Genomic DNA, 22,744 nt, shown 5'->3' with positions numbered 1-22,744 from the left:
GAGACCTTGGGGGAGGCAGAGGTGACAAAGCTCTTGGTCTTCTACACCATGCCTGTGTGTACAGCAACCCAGCAGCACCCTGCTCCCAGGCGTTGTGGGCTTGGTGACAGTCTCACTGATTCCCCTCTCCTTCCTCTGTGTGTGTCTCCACAGCATCCAGTCCCACCAGCAGCCGACCGGCCACCGATTATTCTGGCTATATCCTAGCCATCTACAGCTCCCGCTTGGTGATGGTGGAGCAGGTGGAGGCGCAGCCCACCACGTTGGCGGACGCCATCATCCTGCTGACCGAGAACAAGGGCGAGCGCCATGAGGTGGGTGCGGGTGGCACAGGGCAGGGCCTGGAGGGGGGTGATGCCGCCCGCGGGAGCCTGGACCCTGCGCCTCCGCTGCGTCCTCAGTCTGGCAGGGGTCAGGCAGGGCTGTGCCAGCGCTGGCTGCCACCTAGTCCCATGGATGCCGTGCTCCCTGGGGCAGCATGGAGCACCCCAACAGATGGGCAGCCCTTGGCTGGAGGTGGAAGACGCTGGTCCAGGGGCCGAGATTCAGAGGCAGAGGTGCCCTGAGACTTTACCCCCCTGACCGTGCTGTTTGCCCCAGGGCCGCGAGGGAATGACCTGCTACTACTTGACGCACGGCTGGGCAGGGCTCATTGTGGTGGTGGAGAACCGGCACCCCAAATCCTACCTGCACGTCCAGTGCGACTGCACCGACAGCTTCAACGTCGTCTCCACGCGCGGCAGCCTCAAAACGCAGGACAGCGTCCCCCCCCTGCACAGGTCCGGGGTAGGCAGGGGTGGGTCGGCGGGGGGGCGGGCAGGGGGCTTGGAGCAAGGCAGAGCTGGCGGTGGGGGGGGGGAGTGGGCAGAGGATGGGATGCTCCCCGTGCTCTGCAGCATGACCTCGAGCAGGGGAGGCGATGGCGCAAGCCGGGGCCTGCCTTAGGAAAGGGCTGGAGCAGCTGCACTGGGTGGGATGTGCCCTGGCCCCCGGCAGGACGGAGCCCAAGGTAAACGAGATTCCACCAAGGACTATGTTCTTGCTGGGAGGTCCCCAGTGTGAGAGCCAGGACTGCTTCCGCTCCCGGGCTCAGCGATGGTGCGAGCAGACCCCAGCACGGACACTGTAGCTCCACACACAGGGCTTTTCGTCAGGAACCCAGCTCCTTGCAGAAGGGCTGTGAGAAAACATCTCGCATGTGGCCAGCAGCACCGGGGCGGTGATCCTCCCCCTGTACTACGGCACTGGGGAGGCCCCGCCTCGAATACCGTGTCCAGTTTTGGGCCCCTCACGCCAAGAAAGAGACACTGAGGGGCTGGAGCGTGTCCAGAGAAGGGCAACGGAGCTGGTGAGGGGTCTGGAGCACAAGTCTTGTGGGGAGCGGCTGAGGGAGCTGGGCGTGTTCAGCCTGGAGAAGAGGAGGCTGAGGGGAGACCTTCTCGCTCTCTACAGCTCCCTGAAAGGAGGGGGTAGCCAGGGAGGGTGGGTCTCTTCTCCCAAGGAACAGGCCATGGGACAAGAGGAAACGGCCTCAAGTTGTGTGAGGGGAGGTTTAGGATGGATATTAGGAAAAATTGCTTCACTGAAGGGGTTGTCAAGCGTTGGAACAGGCTGCCCGGGGACGTAGTGGAGTCGCCAGCCCTGCAGGTGTTTAAAAGCCGGGCAGGCTTTTGGTCTGAGGGTGGTGCTGAGGGACGTGGGTCAGCGGTGGACTTGGCAGTGCTGGGTTAACGGTTGGACCTGATGATCTTCAAGGTCTTTTCCGACCTAAACCGTCCTGTGCCTCTATGGATTGCCTGGCCCTGAGCTCCTTGCTCTCTCCGCAGGCAGGTGTTGGTGATCCTCTCCCAGCTGGAGGGTAACGCCGGCTTCTCCATCACCCACCGCCTGGCGCACCGCAAAGCCACCCAGGCCTTCCTCAATGACTGGATGTCGACGAAGGGCACCCACAACCCGCTGCTGACGCCCGAGGTTGCCGGGCTCCACGGGCCTCGGCCTCTATGACGAAGCGCCTCCCCCTCCCCGCTCCGCTCCCCCGTTATTTTCACCTGGGGTCGCCCCCTGAGCTGTCAGCGTTGAGCCATGGGGCAGAACCGGAGCATCACACCCAGCACTTTGCCCTGCGCCGTGGGGCCGGGGCGAGCTCTCAGGGCCAGGACCAGCTCTGCCCGCCGCCCCGGCCCACCCCCCCGGCCCCCCACGCACTTTATGGAGGAGCGGCGGGGGGCACGGGGCCATCTCAGGATCCCACCTGCCCCATACCCGCGCTGGGACCCTCGGCCGGCCCCGGGGGGCTGTGGGAGAGGGGGGGGGTGGCTGGAGGTTGCTGTCAAGGCCCTTCGCAGGCACCACGCTCAGGACTCTGCCCCCTCCCGCGGCGCCAGGGCCCTGGCGCTGCACAAATAAGAATATACCTCTGACGTCTGTCCGTCTGTGTGACCCTCCGTCTGTCCTGGGGCCCTTCCCACTGTCTTGTTCCCCCCCTTGCCCGTTGCTGGGACCAATGTGGCACTGCAGCCGAGCTGGGGGGGTGCTGGGGTTGCCCCACGGCTGCTCGTGGCGGGGATCCACTGCGGTGCCTGGACCCCCCCCCCCCCATCCACCTCACCCGTCCCGGGTGCCCCCCAGGCCGTGCCCGGGCAGGGGAGGGGGAGGAGAGGGCGCTGGGTTGTTGTAGAAAGCTGCTGCTGCTGGGTTTTCACCGCACCTGGGGGCAAAAAGCAGAGGTGCCCTCCAGGGCGGGGAGCGGGGCCACAGGGCGATGCTTTGCCGGGATGGGGGGGGGGGGGCCTGCGGCAGTGGGGACCCCCCTCAACTCGTCACACCAGTGTTACTATGCAAAGGTGGCCGCTGAAAGCAGTGGCTGGAGAGAAGCCATGCGGCCCGAGCTGGGCTCAGCCCCCCCAACCCCGGGCACTGCGCTGTGGGGGCGAAGGGCAGCAGGTACGGACCCAGGGCTCTGCCGTGTTGCCCTGTGCTGGGGGGGACACAGTGATTTTGGGAAAGGAGGTGGGGGGGAGCAGAGAACCCCATCCTTCGGAGGGTCCCGTGGAAGGCGGTGAGCACAAAGCCAAGGCTTGCACGAGCCTGGGGGGTGCTCTGTGGTGGGGGCTGACACCCCCCCACCTCTCCCCCCTGCCCCCGAAAGCGGGGCATCATGGCTCTCTGTGGGTGCGCGCGCGCGTGTGTGTGTGTGTGTGTTTTGGGGGTCCCCCGGTGTCACCCTCCCCTTCCCAGGCTGTGGGGACCTGCACCTGCGGGGTTGGGGGGGGGGGACGTTCCGAGACGCTGGGCCCTGTGATGGCAGGGACCGGGCAGGGGGACGCGCGGGCTGCGTGTCCCTCTGTGTCCCCCCCCGAGGGGTGGGCAGGGGGTGCATTGTCGTGGCACCCTCCCGGCCACCCTGGCCGGGGCTGCTGAGCCAGGCTCTGTCCGTATTTCTGTTTGTTGGTCTGTTTTCTCTCTTCCCTTCTCCTTCCTCTTTGGGATGATTTGTCCTTCACTTTTTTTTTTCTTTTTTTTTTTTTTTCTCCTCTCTGTCTTTCTGAGCTGTGAATATTTTTAACCCTGTAAATACTGTCCAGCTCTTCAGAAACATAGGATATTTTATCAATTGTAAATCAGATCAGTAATCCCTGTATGATACGAATTATCCATGGGTGGTTTTCAAACTCAGGTTCTGATGGACCAAATAAAGTTTTGTTTTTTACTGAAGCTGCCTGGTTTCGCTGCGCTGGGCTGCGGCACCGCGGGGGAGGGATGGCGGGGAAGGGCTACCAGACGCTGCCGGGGGTCTGAGCAGTGGGAGGGACAGGGGGGAAGGGGTGCCCTGATTTTGGGGGTCTGAGCAAAGAGTCTGGAAGCCATTTCCCGCACCTGGGTAGGGGCAATCCCAAACACAAATCCAGGCTGGGTGGAGAAGGGATGGAGGGCAGCCCTGAGGAGAAGGACTTGGGGGTGCTGGTGGACGAGAAGCTCAATACAACCCGGCGATGTGCGCTGGCAGCCCAGAACCCCCCCGCAGCCTGGGCTGCATCCCCAGCAGCGGGGGCAGCAGGGTGAGGGGGGGGATTCTGCCCCTCTGCTCCGCTCTGTGAGACCCCCCTGCAGTGCTGCCTCCAGCCCTGGGGCACCAACAGCAGAAGGACACGGAGCTGTTGGAGCGGGGCCAGAGGAGGCCCCGGAGATGCTGGAGCCCCTCTGCTGTGAGGACAGGCTGAGAGAGCTGGGGGGGTTCAGCCTGGAGAAGAGAAGGCTCCGGGGAGACCTTGGAGCCCCTTCCAGTCCCTAAAGGGGCTCCAGGAAAGCTGGGGAGGGACTCTGGATCAGGGAGGGGAGCCATGGGACGAGGGGGAATGGTTTTACACTGCAAGAGGGGAGATTGAGATGAGATCTGAGGAAGAAATTCTCGTCTGTGAGGGTGGTGAGCCCCTGTCCCAGGTTGCCCAGAGAAGCTGTGGCTGCCCCATCCCTGGAGGTGTTCAAGGGCAGGTTGGAGGGGGCTTGGAGCAACCTGGTGTGGTGGGAGGTGTCCCTGCCCAGGGCAGGGGGTGGCACTGGGTGGGCTTTAAGGTCCCTTCCAACCCAAACCATTCTGTGATGCTATGGAGCAGTGGGCATCCCTCCATCAGTGCCCTGAAAGTGGAGCTGAGCAGCAAAACCAGAGTGAATTTGAGTTTCAGGTTTCTTTGGCTGCGTTTCCGGGGGGGGGGGGGGGAGGGGAGCGGGGGGCGCGTGGCAGGAAGGGCCCCACAGAGGAGCAGAAAGGGGTGAAAATAAAACGAAACCCAGAAATTCCCGTAAAACCGAGCGGCGGCCGCGCTCTGCCGGGGCCGGGCAGGGCCACACGGTGGCCGGGAGAGGGCAGCCGCCGCCTGGCCATGGACCGGCCCCCCCCCCCCCTCCCCCCCCGCCACCTCCTGCCTCAGTTTCCCCATCCTCATCGCCACCGCCTGCGGGCTGGCCGAGGGGGTGCGGGGCTGCCGGGGCCGTGCCCGTCACCCACCCCGCGCCCAGGTCGGGGATGAAGGAGCCTTCCGTCTCCATCCTCCCCACCACCCAGGGCAGCACCCCATCCTCCCCCCCAGCATCCCCCGCTTTGGGCCGGGGGCGAGCCAGGCTGGCGCTGGGAAGAGCTTTCCGGCTGAGCGGAGGCGACCGGCTGCTCGCCAGCCCGCTCTCGCCCGGGGTGGGCACCTTGAGACCAGTAGGGAGAGACAGAAGGAGAGGATTTCGGTCTTTCTTACAGCAACTTGTAATAGATTTTATTTTTTTTTTTTAATTTTTTTTTTCTTTTTTTTTTTTTCCCGGGCGAAACATCTTTGCATTCAGGAGGCCCTGTCACAAGCCATCAGCCTCAGCCGGGGAGAAACAGATGGAGAGTTAATTTTGGCGGGGAGGGCACCTCCGAGCTCCCCTCCTCTCCCCTCGGTCTGCTCATGGCGGCGGAGGCAGGATTTAACCCTCGCGGCTGCGCAGCCCCTCGCCTTGGCAGGATGCCCGCGTTGGCCCCGCTCCCTCCCGGGGATGCTGACTGCCTTGGGTGGCTAAAACCCACCCAGCGGAGTGGTCAACGGCGTCCCCCCCGCATCCGCTCACTGCCAAGGACACCTTTGGACATCTCAGCCCAGTGACCCGGTGGTGGCCCTTGTCGTGGTGGTGGCCTCAGCTCTCACGTCTTGTCCTGGCCAGCCCCACCCCAGCCAATGTCGGGGGCCAAATCCTGCCGTGCCGGAGCTCCCCAGGGACGCTGGGGCACAGGGTGGGCTGTGCGTGGTGGAGGGTACAGCATCTCCCAGGATGGCAGCAATGCTGCCCGTGGCCCCGAGCCACCGGGTGCCCTCAGGACACCCCAAATGTCACCACCCGGGCAATGGCTGAGAGCGGTGGCCGTGGAGGGGAGGGAGGTGAAGTCAAACCGTAATCGTGGCGATTCACAAGGGTTGAGCCGGCATTAATTGCTTTATAAGTACCCGTAATTGTGTGTCAAAAGATCTAATTGGGTCTGAGACATGGGGTTCGGGGGAGTCTGTGGCTTCATCAGTAAATGTTGTCCCTTGACCCCGCCATGTCTCGGGCCTGAGGTCCGAAGGGGGAGATGGGGATGGCCATGAGAGCAGTGGGTCAGAAGCGATGGATGGACGGAAGAAGGGTCCTGGTGGGGGAGCTGGAGGAAGAGTGACGTTGTACTGACCCGTATGACCAGCAGAGATACTGGAGCACGTGTGTGACAATGCAGGCAGGGGGCTGTCCCTCTGGGCCCTGCCCTGGCACGGCTGTGAGACCCTAACCAAGAGCCTGTGGCTCAAAAAGCCAAGTGACAGCACAAGTCACCCTGGGGACACCAGGTTGTGCTTGGTGGGACAGGGTGAGCGGTGCAGGCTGCCGTGGGCAAGTGAGCCCACCACGCTGCCGGCCGCTCCTGCTGCCCATCACACCGGTCCCCATTGATGCCCAGGGCTGATGCTGCTCCACGAGGAATGCTGGGGCAGGCGAAGGCGTGTGTTGTCCCCATGGAGGTGGCCACCATCCCCTTGACCCGCCGGAGCCCGGGGGTGTCTCCCAGGGCTGGAGGTGGGAACGCGGGTCCTTGCCGCAGGGGTGGAAGCCGGCGCTGGCTGCTCGTCAGGGCCTGGCACGGGCACCGCCGGGGCTGCGCGGGGAGGGGGCACGGCGGGGAGCCAGGGCTCCAGCGCTCTCCGTGATTCACTCTGACTATAATGGGAGCTGCTGGTGAATATTTTATGGCTCCCACAGGGCAGATAGAACATATTGTGCATTTTACGCCACAAATCTCCGCCTAGAGACAGAGGGATGCTTAAAAATAAAAAAAAAATTAAAAAAAAAAAAAAAAAAAAAGAGCAGCACCAGGCGCTGCGCTGGGCTGGAGGTGGGGTGCCAGGGTGGGGTGTGCGGGGCCACGGCTGCCCACCCCTGTCACCCTCCTGGGCTGCGCCCTTGGTGCCCCAATCCTGGCACTGTCCCCGTGGAGGCGGGTGCATTGCCGGGGGCAGGAGCAGGCCTCTGCCCACGGGCTCTGCGGTGGCTGCGGCCGCCCGGCCGGCTGCCCCGGGCCAGGCCTGCCCGCTCTGCGGCTCTGCGGCGCAGGAAAAGTGCTTTGCCCGGGGCTGGAGCGCTGCAGGAGGGGGCCCTGCCTGCAACACCGTCGCTTGCGCCGGCCTCTGCTTTGCCCTTCGTCAATAATGCAGTCCCTGCCCCGGACCCCCCGCCAGCACTGCCCGCAGTAATGCATCGGGGACGTGAGCATCCGCCCCAGCGCAGCCAAGCAAGAGGATCTACACCCCCCCGCTTCAAACCCCCACCCCCCGGCCCCCTCCTCATCCTCGGCTGAGGCCGATGTTCTGCCAGGAGCTGGTGAGCGATGGAGACCCCACCGCCTGCACTCTCCTGCATGCTGCCGCAACCTGCAGACAGCAGGGTGGGGTTGGTTTTTTTTGGGGGGGGGGGCTGCTGCCTGCAAGGTAACCCCACGCCAACCCCGGCACCCCCGGAGGGAGCGGGTGCTGCTGGGGCCAGGGTTCCTGGATGGTCCGGCTCCACAGGCCACCGTGTGTCAGGAGGGTGGCTCAGGCTGGGACTCGTGCCGTGCTTTGCAGGGGCGAGCTCGGGGTGCCGGGGTGGTTGCCCCACTGGCCGTCAGGCAGGGAGCCACCCGGGAGATTGCTGGCAGCTGCCTGCACTGAGCTGGGCTGGGCCGGAGCTGGGGGCGCAGCTCGGAGCCCCACAGCAGGGGGGAGGAGGAGGAGGATGGCAGCACAGCCACCCGTGGGTCAGGGCCAGCCCGCGGGTGCCACTGTGGGTGCTGGCAGCCCTTTGCCCCCCCGCACCATAGGGACCCCCGACTCCCCCCACAGCCACCACCCGGCAGGGTGAGGACCTGATGCTGGGGCAGGGGGATGCAGTTGGACCTTCAAATGGGGGAGAACCCCCCCGAGGTCTGTGCCAGACCTGGGCACCCCCAGCTGCCCTGGGGGAAGCCACCCGACATGGCCATGCAGGTGGCGGGGGACACACAGGCTGCCAACCAGAGAGGGCCAGCCTGGGCCCCCGCTGCACCATGGACCCCCCAGTGTCCCCAGTACCGCCCTGCGATGGGCGAGCAGAGCCCTCCGGCATCTCCCCCCACCCCGAATGGGGGTACGGCAGAGCTGTGCCCTGAGAGTGGTGGAGGGGGGGGCTGCTGTGGGGTCCTCACCTGGGGGCCATGGGGGTGCATGGCCGGGTGGCTTCACGGCAGGGCTGTGATGGCATCCTGGTGTTGGGGGGGGTGTGTGCTGCCCCCCGGCTGGGTTTCCCCAGGGCCGAGGCTCGGGGGGGGACGCAGACACTCGCCCCGGCTGCAGCACGAGCAGGGGCAGGCCATGGAGAAGACTTTGCTGGATGAAAAGCAGAGCCCGGATCCCTGGCAGCTCCTTTCGTCCTCCTGGCCGTCCCCTCCGTCCCGAGATGCTGGGCGAGGGTCCAGGGCCGGCTGGCACAGCTGGGGCTGCGGTGGCCGCGCCGCCCGGGCTGTCAAGGGCTGGGCTATCGAATCTGAAAGCAATTAAAGCCATCATCAGCGCTCGCTCGGGGCTGGCTCCAGGCTGCAGGGAAGCTGCCACAACAGATCATGTGTTGGATGCTGCTGGCCCGAGGACCCGGCTTAGCCCCGCGCCGGCTCCCACCCGCACCCCGACAGGCGCCAGTGCCAGCCCCCCATGCTGGGGAGGGCGAGAGGCCACGGTGAGGGGCCACACGTCATCCCCAACAGGCAGCCGCTCGGCCTCGGTGCATCTCGGATGGGGTCTCGGCCACCAGCTTTGGCCACCGGCGTGGTCAGCGCAGGAGGAGGCGATGGCAGCGCTGGGTGGTCCTGAGGGCGCTGGGGAGGGCTCGCCCGCCCCCCCCCCCCCCCCCCAGTGCTCCCCGCCTGGGACACAGCAGGGCTGGGGGGCCGGGTTGGGCACAGCCGGGGGATGCCTGTGCCGCCTTTTCTCAGCAGGGTGGTGGGAACTCACAGCCCACGGTGACGGTGACGATGGGGACAGCCCAGGCAGGTCATGCCCTGGGACGGGGCGGGGGGCAAGAAGGGGCAGACCTTGATCCTGGGGGGTGCTGCTAAAAGCAGGGTGGGCCATGGAGGGGTGCCACGAGGGGGTCCGTCCCTGGGGTGAGGAGGGGGCTGTCACCCAACCCCTTCCCCCCACCCCGACAGCCCCCGATGGGGAGCGGTGTGGGGACCTGCCCACCCCATCGCGGTGGGGCCGCAGCCGCCTGCCCTCCGTGCCCTGGCTCCGGACCTGATCCGGCCGCTCCAGGAGCAGCTCCCGAGGCTAAAACCACCCCGGCGCTGCCAGCGGGGCACATCGGGGCCGGGGCGGGGGGGGATCCCCCCTCCTCGGGCACCGCACAGTTAAGCAGAAGTTTGCTGGTATGGAAGTTGCACATTGTCTTGAGGCACATTTTCTGTTTTTTCACTTGTGAAATATTTCTGTCAGAACCAGTTAATGTACAAATTAGCAGCGGTGGTCTCTCTTACGTCTTCTGACTCACTAATTTGACAGGGGGTGTTTTGGTGGCGGAGCTCGCTCTTGACAGGCAAACGGGAGGTCAGGGACCCGCGGGGGGAGGAGGCACCGAGCCGCGGCTTCCCGGGGAGGGGGGGGGGGGGGGGGGGGTCTTCTCCTTCTTAGCCCACCCCACCACTCCCCTCTACCCACCCCTGGCTGGAGGAGTGGACCCCAAATCAATTTATTATTTTTTTTTTCCACAAGAAAGGCTCCTGTCCTAGGTAAGGAAACGGGAAGGGAGCCTGGAGCTGGGGTGGGAGCCCGGGGCGGGGGGGTTTTACACTTTTGGGGTCCCACAGGCAAACCCGACGTGCGCGGCAGGATGGACCCAGCAGGAGGAGGGGACGTGGGCACGGAGAGGTGTCCCCCCATCCACGGCCGCAACCTTCACCTCCCTCAAGCGGGACTCCAACGCTGCATTTGTAGGGTGACACCCCTCCGCCAACAGCCCCCATCCTCCTCCTGCCGTTAGAGAGAAACTAATTGATGCTCACGTTATCTGCACACACCATCCCTCCACCTCGGGTTATCGATGAGCCAAGGGGCTGCACAGCCCCCTTTATTTCTTGATCTGCATAATTGGGCTGTTAATCAGTGGGGAGGGGTGGGGGGTGGGGGGCAAACACCGCTGCTGGGGGGCCAGAGGCACCGGCTGGGCATCGCGGCAGTGGAGGGGAGCGGCCGGAGCTGGCTGTGCCCGGGAGACACGTCCCCGGCGTTGAGCAACGCTCAGGACCATGGCGCGCAATCTGTCCCCGGGCGAGAGGCTCACGCGACAGATGGACCTCGCGCTGTGCCCGGGGGGGGGGGGCGGTCAGCGGCTCTTTGGGCCGTGGAGGGACGCAGGCTAAAAACCACCAGCTTCTGCTCTTGCCACCCTCCTCTGATGCCCAGCGAGTTGGCCCAGGACGGAGCTGGGCAAACACGGGCACCTCCTGGCCATGCTCCTGCTGGAGAAGGAGCTTGGTGGCCGCTCTCTTCAGCCATGGTCTCCCGGCTGTATGGCTGCCAGGGGATGGAAACGAATCCGGGAAGGTGCCCACCGCCAAGGGAAGGGCAGCTCCAGAGCACGCTCGTGCAGCTCCACATTTTCCTCTTTCTACTGATGTTTGCTGAGGGCTTTGCTGGGGGTTGAGCTCTCCCTGCTCATCGGGCTTACTCCTAAAGACATAATCCTTCCCCCCACCCCACCAATGCTGGTGTTGCATCCTGTGACCAGCATCCTCCCGTGTGTACCAGAACCCTGCAAAATCCTCCCTTTTTGGGTCAGACAGGGGGCCTGGGTGACCAGAGCTGGTATTTCACATCAGGCAGCACCCTGAAGAGTTTGGAGCTGTTGCGTCCTGCAAAGGTCTCAAACCAGCCAGACGGAGTGGTCCGTACCTCCCCTGGGCTTCAACTCCATTTTCAGACCTTCTGTTCCCCAAACTAGACCCCTCCCCGAGATGTTGCCCTGTAAGAGTGAGACGCCAGCCTCCAAAAGCAATAATCAAGAAAAATCAGTTTGATGCCATCCTGCATGGAAACGGCAGCTCAATCCAGCCTCTTCCAGGAGGCCCTTGGCAGCACCGTCAAGGCTGGAAAGGAACTGGGAACTCCTCATTCTGAATAAAAAAAATAAATGGAAGTTTGCTTTCCAGGGATGAATCTGTGCCCAGTTGGCAGCCACAACCAGTCTCCGGTTATGTTGGCGAGGATGCCGGGGCGGCCGCTCACCCAGTCCCGCGCCACGACCCAGAGAGGCTCACAACCCTTGGAGAAACTCCGCTGCAGCATCGGCACCCTCCTTCTCCCGACATGGTCAACTTCCCCACCAACCTGCCCCTGCCAGGTGGCACGGCAGCCACCCCAACGCCTCTTGGCAGCGTCGTAGAGATGTTGCACTTCTCCCCGTACCCAACAAGGCCTGGTAGTGAGCTGGCATGAAAACTGCCGTGCTTAGCCCAAGGAAAGCTGCCTGCTCCAGCTCCCGTTTTCTAGCTTGCTTTTGGCAGGAGTAGTTGGACAGGTGAATGGGAGAGAGCTCGGGATTACGGCAGCAGCCTTCCCCTCCCAGCCACATCCGATCCTCCTTGGGGCCGCCTGAGATGCCACATCACGGCAGGGTGTCACTGCAAGGAGACACCCTGATGACTTGCTGCCCATGGCACAGCGCGGCGGCTTGGGGAGGGGCTCTGCGTAGGACTCACGGTGGCTTTTAGGGGCTGCAGGGGAGCTCCGGCGGGGAGCAACCCACCTGCGGGAGACACTTAGAGCTGATGGATACCCCAGGGCTGTGGGACAGATCTCCCCACACCCAACCTTCTGCCAGGGCGGGTGTCAGGCCCTGGGCAGGGGTCCTCAGGTCCTTTGCCAGGGCGGGTGTCAGGCTCCAGCTCAGGTCCTCTGCACCCCAAGGTGCCCTTCTAACCATGCGGCTGCAAAGGCACCCACCACCCCACCCCACCCCACGCCTGGTCCAGCTCCCCACCCAGCACCCCCCTGGCTATGTCCCACCAGGGACGGGGAGCAGGACCGGGGCTGGCTGCACCCCACGGAGCTGCTGGCCGGCGTCCCCCCGTGCGAGCGAGGGGCCGGGGGAGCCGTGAGTGCCGAGCACCAGCCCAGCCGCTGCCTGGGAGGGAGCTGCCGGATGCAGAGGCGGCCGGGGCGAAACAGCTCAGGCAGCACAAATCGACTGTGACAGCCCCAGAAAGGCTGAGCCCGGGGGTGCGGAAAAATACAAGTTAGTTTCCTTTTCCTTACCATATGCTCCCCTTCAGCTGTGGGCGGCACGATAATTACTGCCATCCACCATGCTGGTCTAGCTTGTCACACAGGCTGCCGGCTGCTCCACGGCGAGGGCTGAGCACAGCGTCGGGTCCACGGGCAGAGCCTGCCCCGGCCCCCACGCATGCCAGAGAACGGGATTTGGGTTCCTGGTCCCCAGGTTTGGACCTTCTCGGCACCAACGGCATCAGCCTGAAGGCAGCAGAGGTGGGGAGCAAGCTGCAGAGCCCTTTTCCCCCGGCAGTGTCTCCTGGGGGACGCGTGCCACCTCGCCGTTCGCGTTGGCGTGGGTGCCGCTTCTCCACCAGGCATCCCCCAGCGGCGTTGTGGCCGGGTGCGAACATCTCTGTCTCCTTTAGCAGGACGCTGCCAGGGAGGTCCCGTGCTGACTCCCACGCCTGGCTGCCAGGAGACTCTCCAGGGCCAGCTACTGCTTGGGCAGATTAGGAGACAAGCTCTGCAGAGTACCCTAAAGACCAGGGAGGGGGGAGGCTTTGAGCAGAGGCTTGGACCAGACCATCTCTAGAGGCTCTTCCAGTCCCAAGAGCTGCAGCTCTGTTGGTGCCATGCAGGGAGGAGCACCGTGCCCCAAAGAACGTGCAGCCACCATGACGTGCACCGTTCTCCAAGGCAGGAGCAGGCTGGGGGCTGGCAGGGGCACAGCTCTGTGCCAGGACACCCCCAGGACCACAAGGTCCACACAAAATAAGATGGAACTCTGCTCCATCCAACCCTACTGTCCCCTTCAAAACCCAACAGTGACTCTTCAGGCCTCCCAGTGCCCCACCAGTGATATCCCTATAACAAGCACTCATGCTGGTGTCCTCCAGGACCGCGTAGACCAGAAAGCCTGAAGCATGACTGGTTCTCATTACCTTCAGTGATGTCATGCTGGGGGAGGGACAGGTTTGTCTTGGTCAACCCATGAGTCGCGCTCCCTGTGCGTGGGGAAAATGGATCTTCATTCTCTCAGATTCTGTCTGCCACGAACACCAGCTTCTTCAGTCCCTTCATTCAGGAAGGGAAGGATGATCCCCATGGCCGTGTTGCCTCAGTGCCTCTTTGTACCAGATGTGGACCACAAGCCCAGTATAGATGGCTGCTGGTGGTGAGGAGGTTGGTTTGTCACCAGAACAGCCCCTCTTTTCCCCAGCCTTCACCAGCCCAGCCTCTCAGGTACAAGGTGGGAGAAGGGCCTCGGCACACACTTTGCATCTTGCACTACTTGCTCCTCACTGTGGACCATGGGAGTGGGATGGGGACATGGTGTCACAAATTGGTGCAGTCCCTCCAGACTGTCACAGCAGTGTATGTCCAGCCATGGGCTGAGCTCCCCATTGCCACAGCAGCTCCTTCTGTGTCTCCTCTGGTGCAAACAAAGCCAACGTCTATATGACAGTCCTAAAACCCGTCCATCATGACTTTGGATAGCACGTGTGGGCCATCTGGCCCCTGCCTCAGTTTCCCCATCACATCAGACCCCTTTCTCTGGCCTCAGCAGCATCCCACAGGCTGGAGGTGGGATGCGGAGGGGACAACTGCAGCCGAAATGCTGGAAGATGCAACAGCTGAAAAAAAAAAAATAATCCAGACCCTGGCAACCTCCCCAGGATCCCCTCGGAGGGTGTGATGGGGAGAGGAACAAATCTGGCCCCTGGCTGAGCCGTCCTTCCCCAGCCCTGCCCCGAGGGCTCGGCTTCGCAGGGCATCCACACGGCAGAACAAAATTTAGGAGATCTGAGGTGCCGCAGGCTCGGCACCACCTCGAGGTGTTATTTACAAGATGAACTTTCCCACATGCCGAGCAGGGCTCTCACTTTCCTTCCCGTGTTTCCAAAGGAAAAAAAAAAAAAAACAAACCCCAAACGAAAACCCTAAACCCCGTCTTTCCTCCTCCGCCCCATCGCTGGGAGGTCCCCGTGCCCGGCGGTGCCCGCGCCACCCCTGGCTCTGCCCAGCCGGTTGAGTGAATCGCTGACTCTTTAACCGGTTCTGCGGCGAAGGACCTTAATCGAGTCACCGCGCCGGGGCTGGGATGCTGATGCGATGTGACAGCCGCCCCGCACACCTCCCCGAAGGCGGCCGCTTGGGGGGACGGCCAGCGCCGCACCCCGCTGCCGGGGCGCGGGTGGCAACGGGGCTTTCGGCAGCGCCGGGGTGGGGGGCACCCAGCCAGGGAGGGCTGGGGGGCTTGGGGCCGAGGGGGGCTGGGGAATCCTTCGCCATCACCCAAGCCAGCCCTGACGTCACTGGAAGGCGGTTTAATATCCATCAATCGCACGGAAAATCGCATGTTTGGCCCCAGAGCCCTCCTCCCCACGCCCCCCCCCGCCCCCCCCCAGCCGCCTGTCCTATTTTGAAGGGCTCATTTTCGCAGCGCTAATGAAAGCGACAGCCGTGCAGGGCTGGTATTTGGGGTTATCAGTGAGAATATTAATGGCTGGTGCTCGGGCGTTAACTCTTTGCGAGGCCAGCCAGAGGCCAGAGACGGGCTGCTGCCGCCGCAGAGCTCACCCGCGGTGGAGCCTGGTCTCCCCAGAGCCGCGTCCAGGACTAGGGGTGGGATGGTGACCCCCCCTTTCCAAGAGGTTTTAATTGCCCGTTTTCAGCCCCCGGGGAGGCTATTGACCCAGCTGCCTCCTGGTGAGGAGGCTGGAGAAGCAGAGAGGTGGAGGCTGTAGGGATGGCGGTGGGTGCTGCTACCTGGTGCAGCAGCGAGAAAAGGGCTTGGGGACCAAGGGACCTCCTCAGAGACCTGGGGGAACAGCAGGTGCCAGAGATGACTTGTCATAACCAGGATGTGGGCAGGGAGAAGGGATGGACTCACCTTGTAACCAGGAAGGCTCTGGCAGGCTGAGCGTGTTCATGTTTGGCTGGAGATGTTCATGGTTGATTGGGACGCAGACTGCCCCACAAGGGCTTTGCAAAGACCTGCGAACAGCTGTTGAAGAACAAACACGTCTTAGAGACGACCCTGTAACACTCATGGCTCTTACCTCCGTCACCCCACCATTGGCATCTCATTCGGTTTCAAGACAACTCAGGTCACATCAATGCCAATGGAGTTGCCCACATGAAGTCAGCCAGCCACCGACTCTCAGTGGGACCTCAGGGCATCTTCTAGTTGTTGATTCTGCTGGGCAGGGGCTTGCTGCAGTGGTGAGGGGGTGCTCGTGGTGGACACCCCACAGTGCACAGCCTGTGTGATGGCTCCTTAGGAAGAAAGTATCTCCTTGGGCTGCATCTCAGCAACAGACAATTCTGGTCCTGAAGAAACCAGCTGAGAAGCTGGCACATCAGCCTGTCATCACACAGGCTAACCCTGCCAAGGAAGAAGGGACAGGAGAGTTGTACCGTGTCCAGAGACACCAGGCAGCAGTTGCTCCAGTTCCTTTGGAGATCCAGACCTGGTGTAAACGGGCCAGAGAAAACACAGACTGATTCTATATCAACACCTATCCAAGCTTTGACTAGGCTAGGATTCGCTTGCAGGTTTCTTGGTTCTGCCATCAGTTGTGCTGGTGTAAAATCAGGAGCGACGCCGTGAGCGCCAGCAGAGCACCAGCAGTGACAGGTCACGCCGAAGGGAGGACCGTGTTTAACGGGGGGAAGAACAAGCCACCATCAGCCTCCAGTTAGGACATGAGGTTTTATGGCAGGGCCCCCTGCGCGTTCAGGAGCTGACTGCTCGTCTCTAAAGCCCCCTCTAATTGGATGCATTTAAAGATGCCTCCTGAGCTGTCTTTGTCTCCTTGCAGCCAGCAGGACACACGTCCCTAAAATGACACCAGCTAATTAAGGCCGTGGAAGCCCAAGAACTCTTCTGTGCCTTATTTGTTATCCGAGAGCCTGAGGCAACACTGAGGCCAGTAGAACCCTGACAGGCAGCTGGGGAAACCTGGTAATGACAGGGCCACCAAACCAGTCAGGGAGAAAGAGGCAGAAGAGCAGAGAAATCAGCACCGACAATAACAACCAGCCACTCTAATGGTGCCGAGGTGCCTCCTGTGCCTTGGAGAGATGGGATCAACGAACCAGAGAGCTTCCTCCCTGCTCCTCACCTTTTTCCAGGCACCTCCAGGCTAAACGGGATGGAAGGTGGGGGGGTGGCAGTGGGAGGGCGCTGGGGATGGAGCCTGCTGCATGAAGGTCAAGAGATGAGTCTCTTCTCAGGCTGTTTTTGTGCTTGCCGGGAAAACATAGCAGCATCTCTCTGGTTTGGCTGGAGAACTGTCCCACTCACCAGCTGCCTGGGATGTGAATCTGGCAACCCCTTTCTATTTGCCTTCAGGAACTAGAAACCAGGGCAGAAGGTACGTGCTTAATATGCACGTATGCAAGGCTGGACCTGGGAGAACAGTTCATGAGAGGACACCACCTTCCTGCCCTCCCTTGCGTACCTCCTCCTGGTGTTCTCCTCCCTCTGCTTCTGCCTTCTGAGAAGAAACAACTCCTGCAGCATCCCTGGGCCCATTCCCACCTCCCTCACCCTGCACTGTTTGCAAGTCCTCAAGAGCTGCCTCTGCACCTCTTCAGTGTGGTGGAACACACACTAATGCAAGGATTAGCATCAGCTGCTCTTCACAAAGGCCACACTGCTGGGAGACCCCTGTCCGTGGGGAAGGAAGACGGCAACTGATGCCCAGGGACATTGAAACTCATGCACTAATACCAGAACTGCCCCTCGTCAAGGCCTGGGACAACCACACTCACCTCCCCCGGGCCCTCAGCGCCCCCACCCCGACTGGCCCTCACTAACACCAGCCCCAGCAGAGCAGCCAGCAGAGCAGCCACCCACACCAGCACCCGTCAGAGAGCCAGCCACCTTGACCCTCGCCTTCCCAGCAGTACCTGTTCACAGCCTTGTCCCCAAAAGCATGGTCCTGACCTGCTGCCAGCTCTTCAGCCTCCAGAGGAGAGAGAGGACCACCCCTATTGCTGAGTTTATACTGATTTCCCCAAGTGGAAACACCTTGGAGTTCATCACCCACACCCTAGGAGACATCCATTATTCCATCTCCTTTGACTCACTGGGGACATGTGCCTGCTGGAGATCTCCTTTACAGCACGTGCATGCAGTCCGTTGTTCCATTTTTTTCTGACAAACACCATATCAGGGAGGAAAAGAGACATTTCTTGTGTTTTCTGCCATGCCCGTGCCATCTGAGCAAATACTAGTAGTGCAGTAACACGTTATGGTTAATGACTGTCATGGTCTGCTTCTCCCTTTGGCCACGCTCTGGTGAGAGAGGGGCTGCTGGGGAGTTTCTAGCTTTTGTTTTGAATTGCTCTGAAACAAAGCCAAGGAGAGGTGTCTGGAGGGGTGAGGGTGTTCAGGCTTTCTAAAAAGGTTTCCCCAGCAGTACCTCATGGTCAAGAGAAGCTGGTCCTGCAGAAACGTATGGTTCTATGTCAGCCCTCCACCGATCACTTGAGCTCCACATCTCATGTCTCGTTTGTGCAGAGGTTGGATGAGATGGTGGCCTGTTGCTAACACTGGTGGTAACTGGCTGGAAGGAAGGTACCCGGTGAGCTCCTTGGGGGACAAGACAGCTTCGTGTCCAAAGGTGGAAGGAGGTGCAGAGATATGTGTGTAGCCACCATTTTCCCTGGTCTATGGCCAGTGGGAGCAGCATCCCTGCACTCGGGGTCGCTGTCGAGAACTGTTTCCAATGCTGGTTGTCCATCCCAGTTTCACTGGTGTGAATTGTTATTTGAACCCTTTGGGGCACCATTAAATTCAGCGCTGGCCAGAGCAAGATGATACTCAGATTGTACCTGAGTGGGGTAACCTTGAAATAAAGAAGATAAAGGGTGGGAGAGGGACAAACAAGGCTTTCACCAGCACATATGGGCATTTCCCTGTCATGTCCTCATTCTTCCAGCAGAGACCTCACCATGCCATCCTGCTGGCCCATGTCATCCCATTTTACTGTGCTTGGCAAAGGCACCACCAGCGCCAAACCCAGTGTAAAGGGGGCCTGACCCCATCTGGCCGATCGCGCTGCTCACTCCTTGGAAAAGGGACCAGTCCTGACTGCTGGGTGCGATCCCAGTCTGGAGAGGGACACGGTACCAGGCTGACCCTGGTGGCCAGAGCAGACCAATGGACACCAGGGGATCAGGATCTGCAGAGACCTGTTTTGCCATGACGTCCATCCATTTATTATAACTAAAAAAAAAAAATCAGTTTTGGCTGTTAATCATGACATTTTTTTTCCCTAGCAATAAGCAAGTCGGGGGAAATCGATGTGCTCCGGATCAGTGCTGCAGCAGGGTGGTTGTCTCAGCTCTGCGCGGAAGTGCCGTGTGCCTGGAGATGCTCTGGGGAGCCTGCAGCTCTCCAAGGGACCACATTATATTTTTGCCTTTCTTCTTCCAGTTACTTCTGATTCTCTGAGCAGCCAAAGCCTGGAGTTTACATTATATGACAGAATAAAAATGTCCTATGGGCAAGGGTCTAGGAAATCATACAAATAGCAATTTACTAATTTCATGCTGCCCATATAAATCCTGAAGGCCTGGGGGTCTGGGGATGGGATGTGGAGCTTTTCTCTTTTGGGGCAATTAGTTTCAATCCAGCCTCTCTAATGACTGAAGGTTCTTGCTCACCTGAAGGCACTTTAGTGGCCTGCAAGAGAAGGGCCAGGGTCTCTGTGTCACTCAGGTCTTTGGATCATCAAACTCATCTCTCCAAGTTGGGCTGTCATGGGCCAGCACAACAGGGTTTCAACCTTTAATACAGTTCCTGTGTAACCTGCTCTAGGTGACCCTGCTCTGGCAGGGGTGTTGGACTAGATGATTTCCAGAGGCCCCTTCCAACCCTATGATTCTACGATTCTATGAAAAGATTCATGACAAAGATGGAGCAGGTGAACAAAGGTATGGAGAAGCCTCAATGCCCAACCTTTCCATGGAAATTGTGGTCCCAAGTGAGCTTGTAGAGGCTGCTCATGGGCTTGGCTGCAGGGTCTCTACAAACAATTTTTATCCAGGCTTGGCCAGCCACAACGAGGACCCACAAGCCCATCCAGCAGCCACAGCAACAGTGATTCACCCAAATAAATGAGAACATTTCTGTTCTGAGCTGGTGTCCACAAGCTGCAGGGCTTCCCTGGTAGGAAGGCTCAGAGCTCAAGTCCTCAGACTGCTCCCCCTGCATGGAGCAGGACCTTGTTGCTTCCCTGGATTCCCAGGACTATTTTGCTGAGGAAAGGAAGCAGCAGGAGTCAGGGTGTCATTTATTTTGTTCTTATGGAGGTGACATTCATGGGGCATCATTTGGAGTCTAAATTTCCTCTGGTGCCAGTGAGGGTTGAACATTTCCCCAAGTGAAGACAGAAGGAAGACGCCGGGATCCTCAGAAAAGATTTGGGGGCCTTTTGGGGGTTTCTCTGACATGCGTGTGACCTGGGGCTTTTGGCCAAGACCTGCCTGGAAACCATCCCCATGGGCAGCTGAGAACAGACCCTTGGGAGAGGCAATTGGGAGGGGTAAGCAGAGGTTTTTATGGAGAAGAGATGGGGTGGGATGGATGGACTTTCTTTCCCTTCACCTAAGGCCTCCCTGAGGCCTTTGTTTCTCACTGCACAAGTCCCAGCAGAAAAGGCCGTTTTCTGGGTGACAAGTGGTACACAAACGAATGGCAGTGCCCCTGTACAGGAGTTTTCCCCAGGGGAGCAGGAGTGACAACAGTCCTGCAGCAGAGCAACAGGATCCTCCAACAGCCCATCGCTTACTCCCAGCTCCATGGCTGCACTTCCACTGTGTTGGCTCCGCCAGGTATTTTTCCTGTGGCTTTTGCCAGGGGGACCGTCATGCTGCAGGGAAGCTCAGCTCCAGTTGGAGAAAACCATCTCGCAGCTGCAGACAGGCATTCCCATCTCTTGCTTTCTCCGGCTATTGGAACAAACTTTGCACTGTCATAGATTTGCCACTGAGCAAGAGGGCAAGATCTCACCTGCTGATATGTGATTTTTTTTTTTCTTCTTTTCTTTGCTTGGATTGCTAGGGGGCTGAGCCATGCCTTCGGCTAATTTGTTGACCAGCGTGCTTGTCTTCTAACAGCTGGAAGCGTCTTCTCTTCTGGAGCACTTGCCCCATACAAAGCAGGTTGGTTGAATGAGAAACAAAGAGAAATAGTGCGTTTGTGCCTCATCGCAGTGGGACACCATGAGGGTTTTGTCCCAAAGACTTCCAAGACGTCCAGCTTCCTAGGAGAGGCCCAGGTCCTGTGGGTGGCAACAGGATGGGACCATCCAGCCCGGCAAGGCTGCTGAGCTCCCACACCTCCACAGACATGGGGTGCCCGGGTAGACCCCACTGGCTTTGCTTCACCCTCCTCCTCCTCCCCCACAAAGCCACTCTCGCCTTACCTCTTACGAGCTTCATTCGTCCAAGTGTGAGAACAGCCACCAGCATGGGATGCTGCGGGAAATGCAAACCCGGAGCACATCCCCCACCCTCGGGCACCCTGCCCCATCCCCATGTGTAACAAGGAGCCGTGACCGTCCCCCTCCAACCCTTCCTCCCACCACCACGCCGTACACGGTCCTGCCATCCCAGCTCCCACCGCCGCCGCTCCCCCTGTGGCCATCAGCGCCGGGACGGCTGATGGACCCTGACAGTGCTGCTCTTTTTCTCACCACCCGTCGGCTGGCTGCGAGCGGGGGACCCAGCCCACGCAGATACGGTGCCGTGTCGTCCCCACCCCCCCGCCGCCCCCCGCGGGGGGTTGCGTTGCACCGAGCAGCTGTTCCACATCACATCGCGTCGTGCCGCCTGAGACGATGGGCTGCAGCACTCGCGCCGCTGACACCGCGCCGGGATCCGTGGAGCCTGGCGGGATGGGGATGTGCCGGCGCAGTGATGGATCCGGCTGCTGGAGACCCAGGGTGTGAAGGTGCTGCAGGAGGGGTGACAGGAGCGGGCAGGTCTCTGCATGGCGCAGCAGCCCTCACCCAGTCGCTGTGTTGGCCCTCATCCCTGCCCTGCAAAACTCTGCTTCCCTCCTCTTCATCCTCCGCCTCCACAGCTGCATCCAAGCACACTGTACCTTTTCTTTGCTATTCTTGGCTCATCCAGCCTACGGCCAGTTCTGGCCTGCAGCATCTTGCTGCCGAAGACGGAGGGTGTCCAGTGCTCCTCCACTTTGTGTCCAAGCCTACTCTTTTTGTTTTCAGATGCCAGCCCTCCCCTGCAGGGAGCGGGCAGCTTTGCAGAGCCGACAGCGGGTCCACCCTGGATGCAGCAGTCCTTCAAGATGGGTGGCACATGAGCCTGGTGTCAGGAGCTGCTCCAGCCCCTGGAGAAAGGAGCTGGAAGATGTTTTCCCTTTCATTTCGGATCCTGAGAGGGGGTAAAGCAGTGCCACAGGGGCAGTGCAGGTCCCGCAGCCTGCCGGGGGCTGCACAGGAGCGAGGACACAATGTGGATGCTGCTCCTCCAAGCACAGGCTCGCTCGTCCTGGCCTTCCTTGGGCAGCAAAGCTGCCCATCCCTGGCGCTTGCAGGAGTACTGCAGTCTCACTGCACAACTTATCCATTTTTAAAGAGCACACCTCATAAATACTTTGTAAAGCACCTTCTAGCCAACGTGCTTTTTTTGATTATGTTTTTTCCTCCCTGGCTGCTTGGAAGGGATGCTCACTCTCCCTTTCCTCTCTGGTCTGCGGCTCTTGCCGTTATCTTGTACACATTTGCTGCTTTGAAGTTACCAGGGCTCTGCCTTCAACACTCAAGGTGAGCTCTGGGAGGTGCAGCATGTTGTCCCCCGTGGTGGGTCCCAGTGAAGGATGGCAGCTCTCCCCTTCACTCCTGCACCCTTCCCAGCACCCTGCAGACACTGTCGGTGTCTCCCTCAGCCCCGCTGGGCACTGAGAGCAGCCCAGGTGAGCGGCTTTGGGTGCCTCTGGACCTGGACCTTCCTCACCACTCCTCTCCCAGGCGGCCCCCTTCCCTGCTCTCCACCTGGGGCACCTTGCAGTACTAGGAGTGCGGGACCTGCCCTCTTCCCTCACTGCTGCTCCCACTTCTTCACATTTGCCTCCAATTCTGCTGTTTTTCAGTTGGTTTCCATGTTCAGTTTAAAAAGCAGGTGAGTGGTGGAGCAGGAGAAGATGACAACCCAGGCACAACTTGCCAGAGCTGACTCCCTGCCTGGGAGATGTTCCCAAGCCAGGGTTTGGCTTGTTCAACCTGCAGCAGGTTGTTCTTATCTTTCCCTCTTTTCTGAATCAATACGTTGCATGGTACCTGACCAGGCACTTCCAAAGCAGCATGCCACAGAGCTATTCTCATCGTTAGCCAAATTTCATCCTCTCCAAAAATGTGTCAGATGAGCTGAAGGAAGCCTGTTCTCCCCAGATCGTGTCAACTGACACGGACTTTTCTCTAATTCCTCGCTGT

At 60.6% G+C, this 22,744-nt stretch overlaps 1 protein-coding gene across 13 annotated transcripts in view; it reads left to right on the top strand.

Annotated features, from left to right (window-relative positions):
• The window catches only part of CAPN15 (calpain 15), a 66,963-nt gene extending 63,249 nt beyond the window's left edge, over positions 1–3,714 (top strand). For 12 of the 13 annotated variants that reach the window (XM_054211893.1, XM_054211898.1, XM_054211892.1 and 9 more), the window contains 3 exons: positions 154–314; positions 601–779; positions 1,827–3,714. In XM_054211893.1, the coding sequence (XP_054067868.1) occupies positions 154–314; positions 601–779; positions 1,827–2,004 (518 nt within the window). In that variant the 3' untranslated portion in view covers positions 2,005–3,714. Of the gene's footprint in view, positions 1–153; positions 315–600; positions 787–1,826 lie in introns of all 13 variants that reach the window. The other variant, XM_054211897.1, reaches the window with a different exon arrangement.
• Positions 3,715–22,744: the final 19,030 nt, after the last annotated feature.

This window comes from Rissa tridactyla, chromosome 8 (genome assembly GCF_028500815.1).
Source record: "Rissa tridactyla isolate bRisTri1 chromosome 8, bRisTri1.patW.cur.20221130, whole genome shotgun sequence".
In the NCBI taxonomy this organism is placed as follows: Eukaryota; Metazoa; Chordata; class Aves; order Charadriiformes; family Laridae; genus Rissa; species Rissa tridactyla.
Note: the sequence above shows the minus strand (reverse complement) of the source record. Positions and strands in the feature narration are given on the sequence as shown.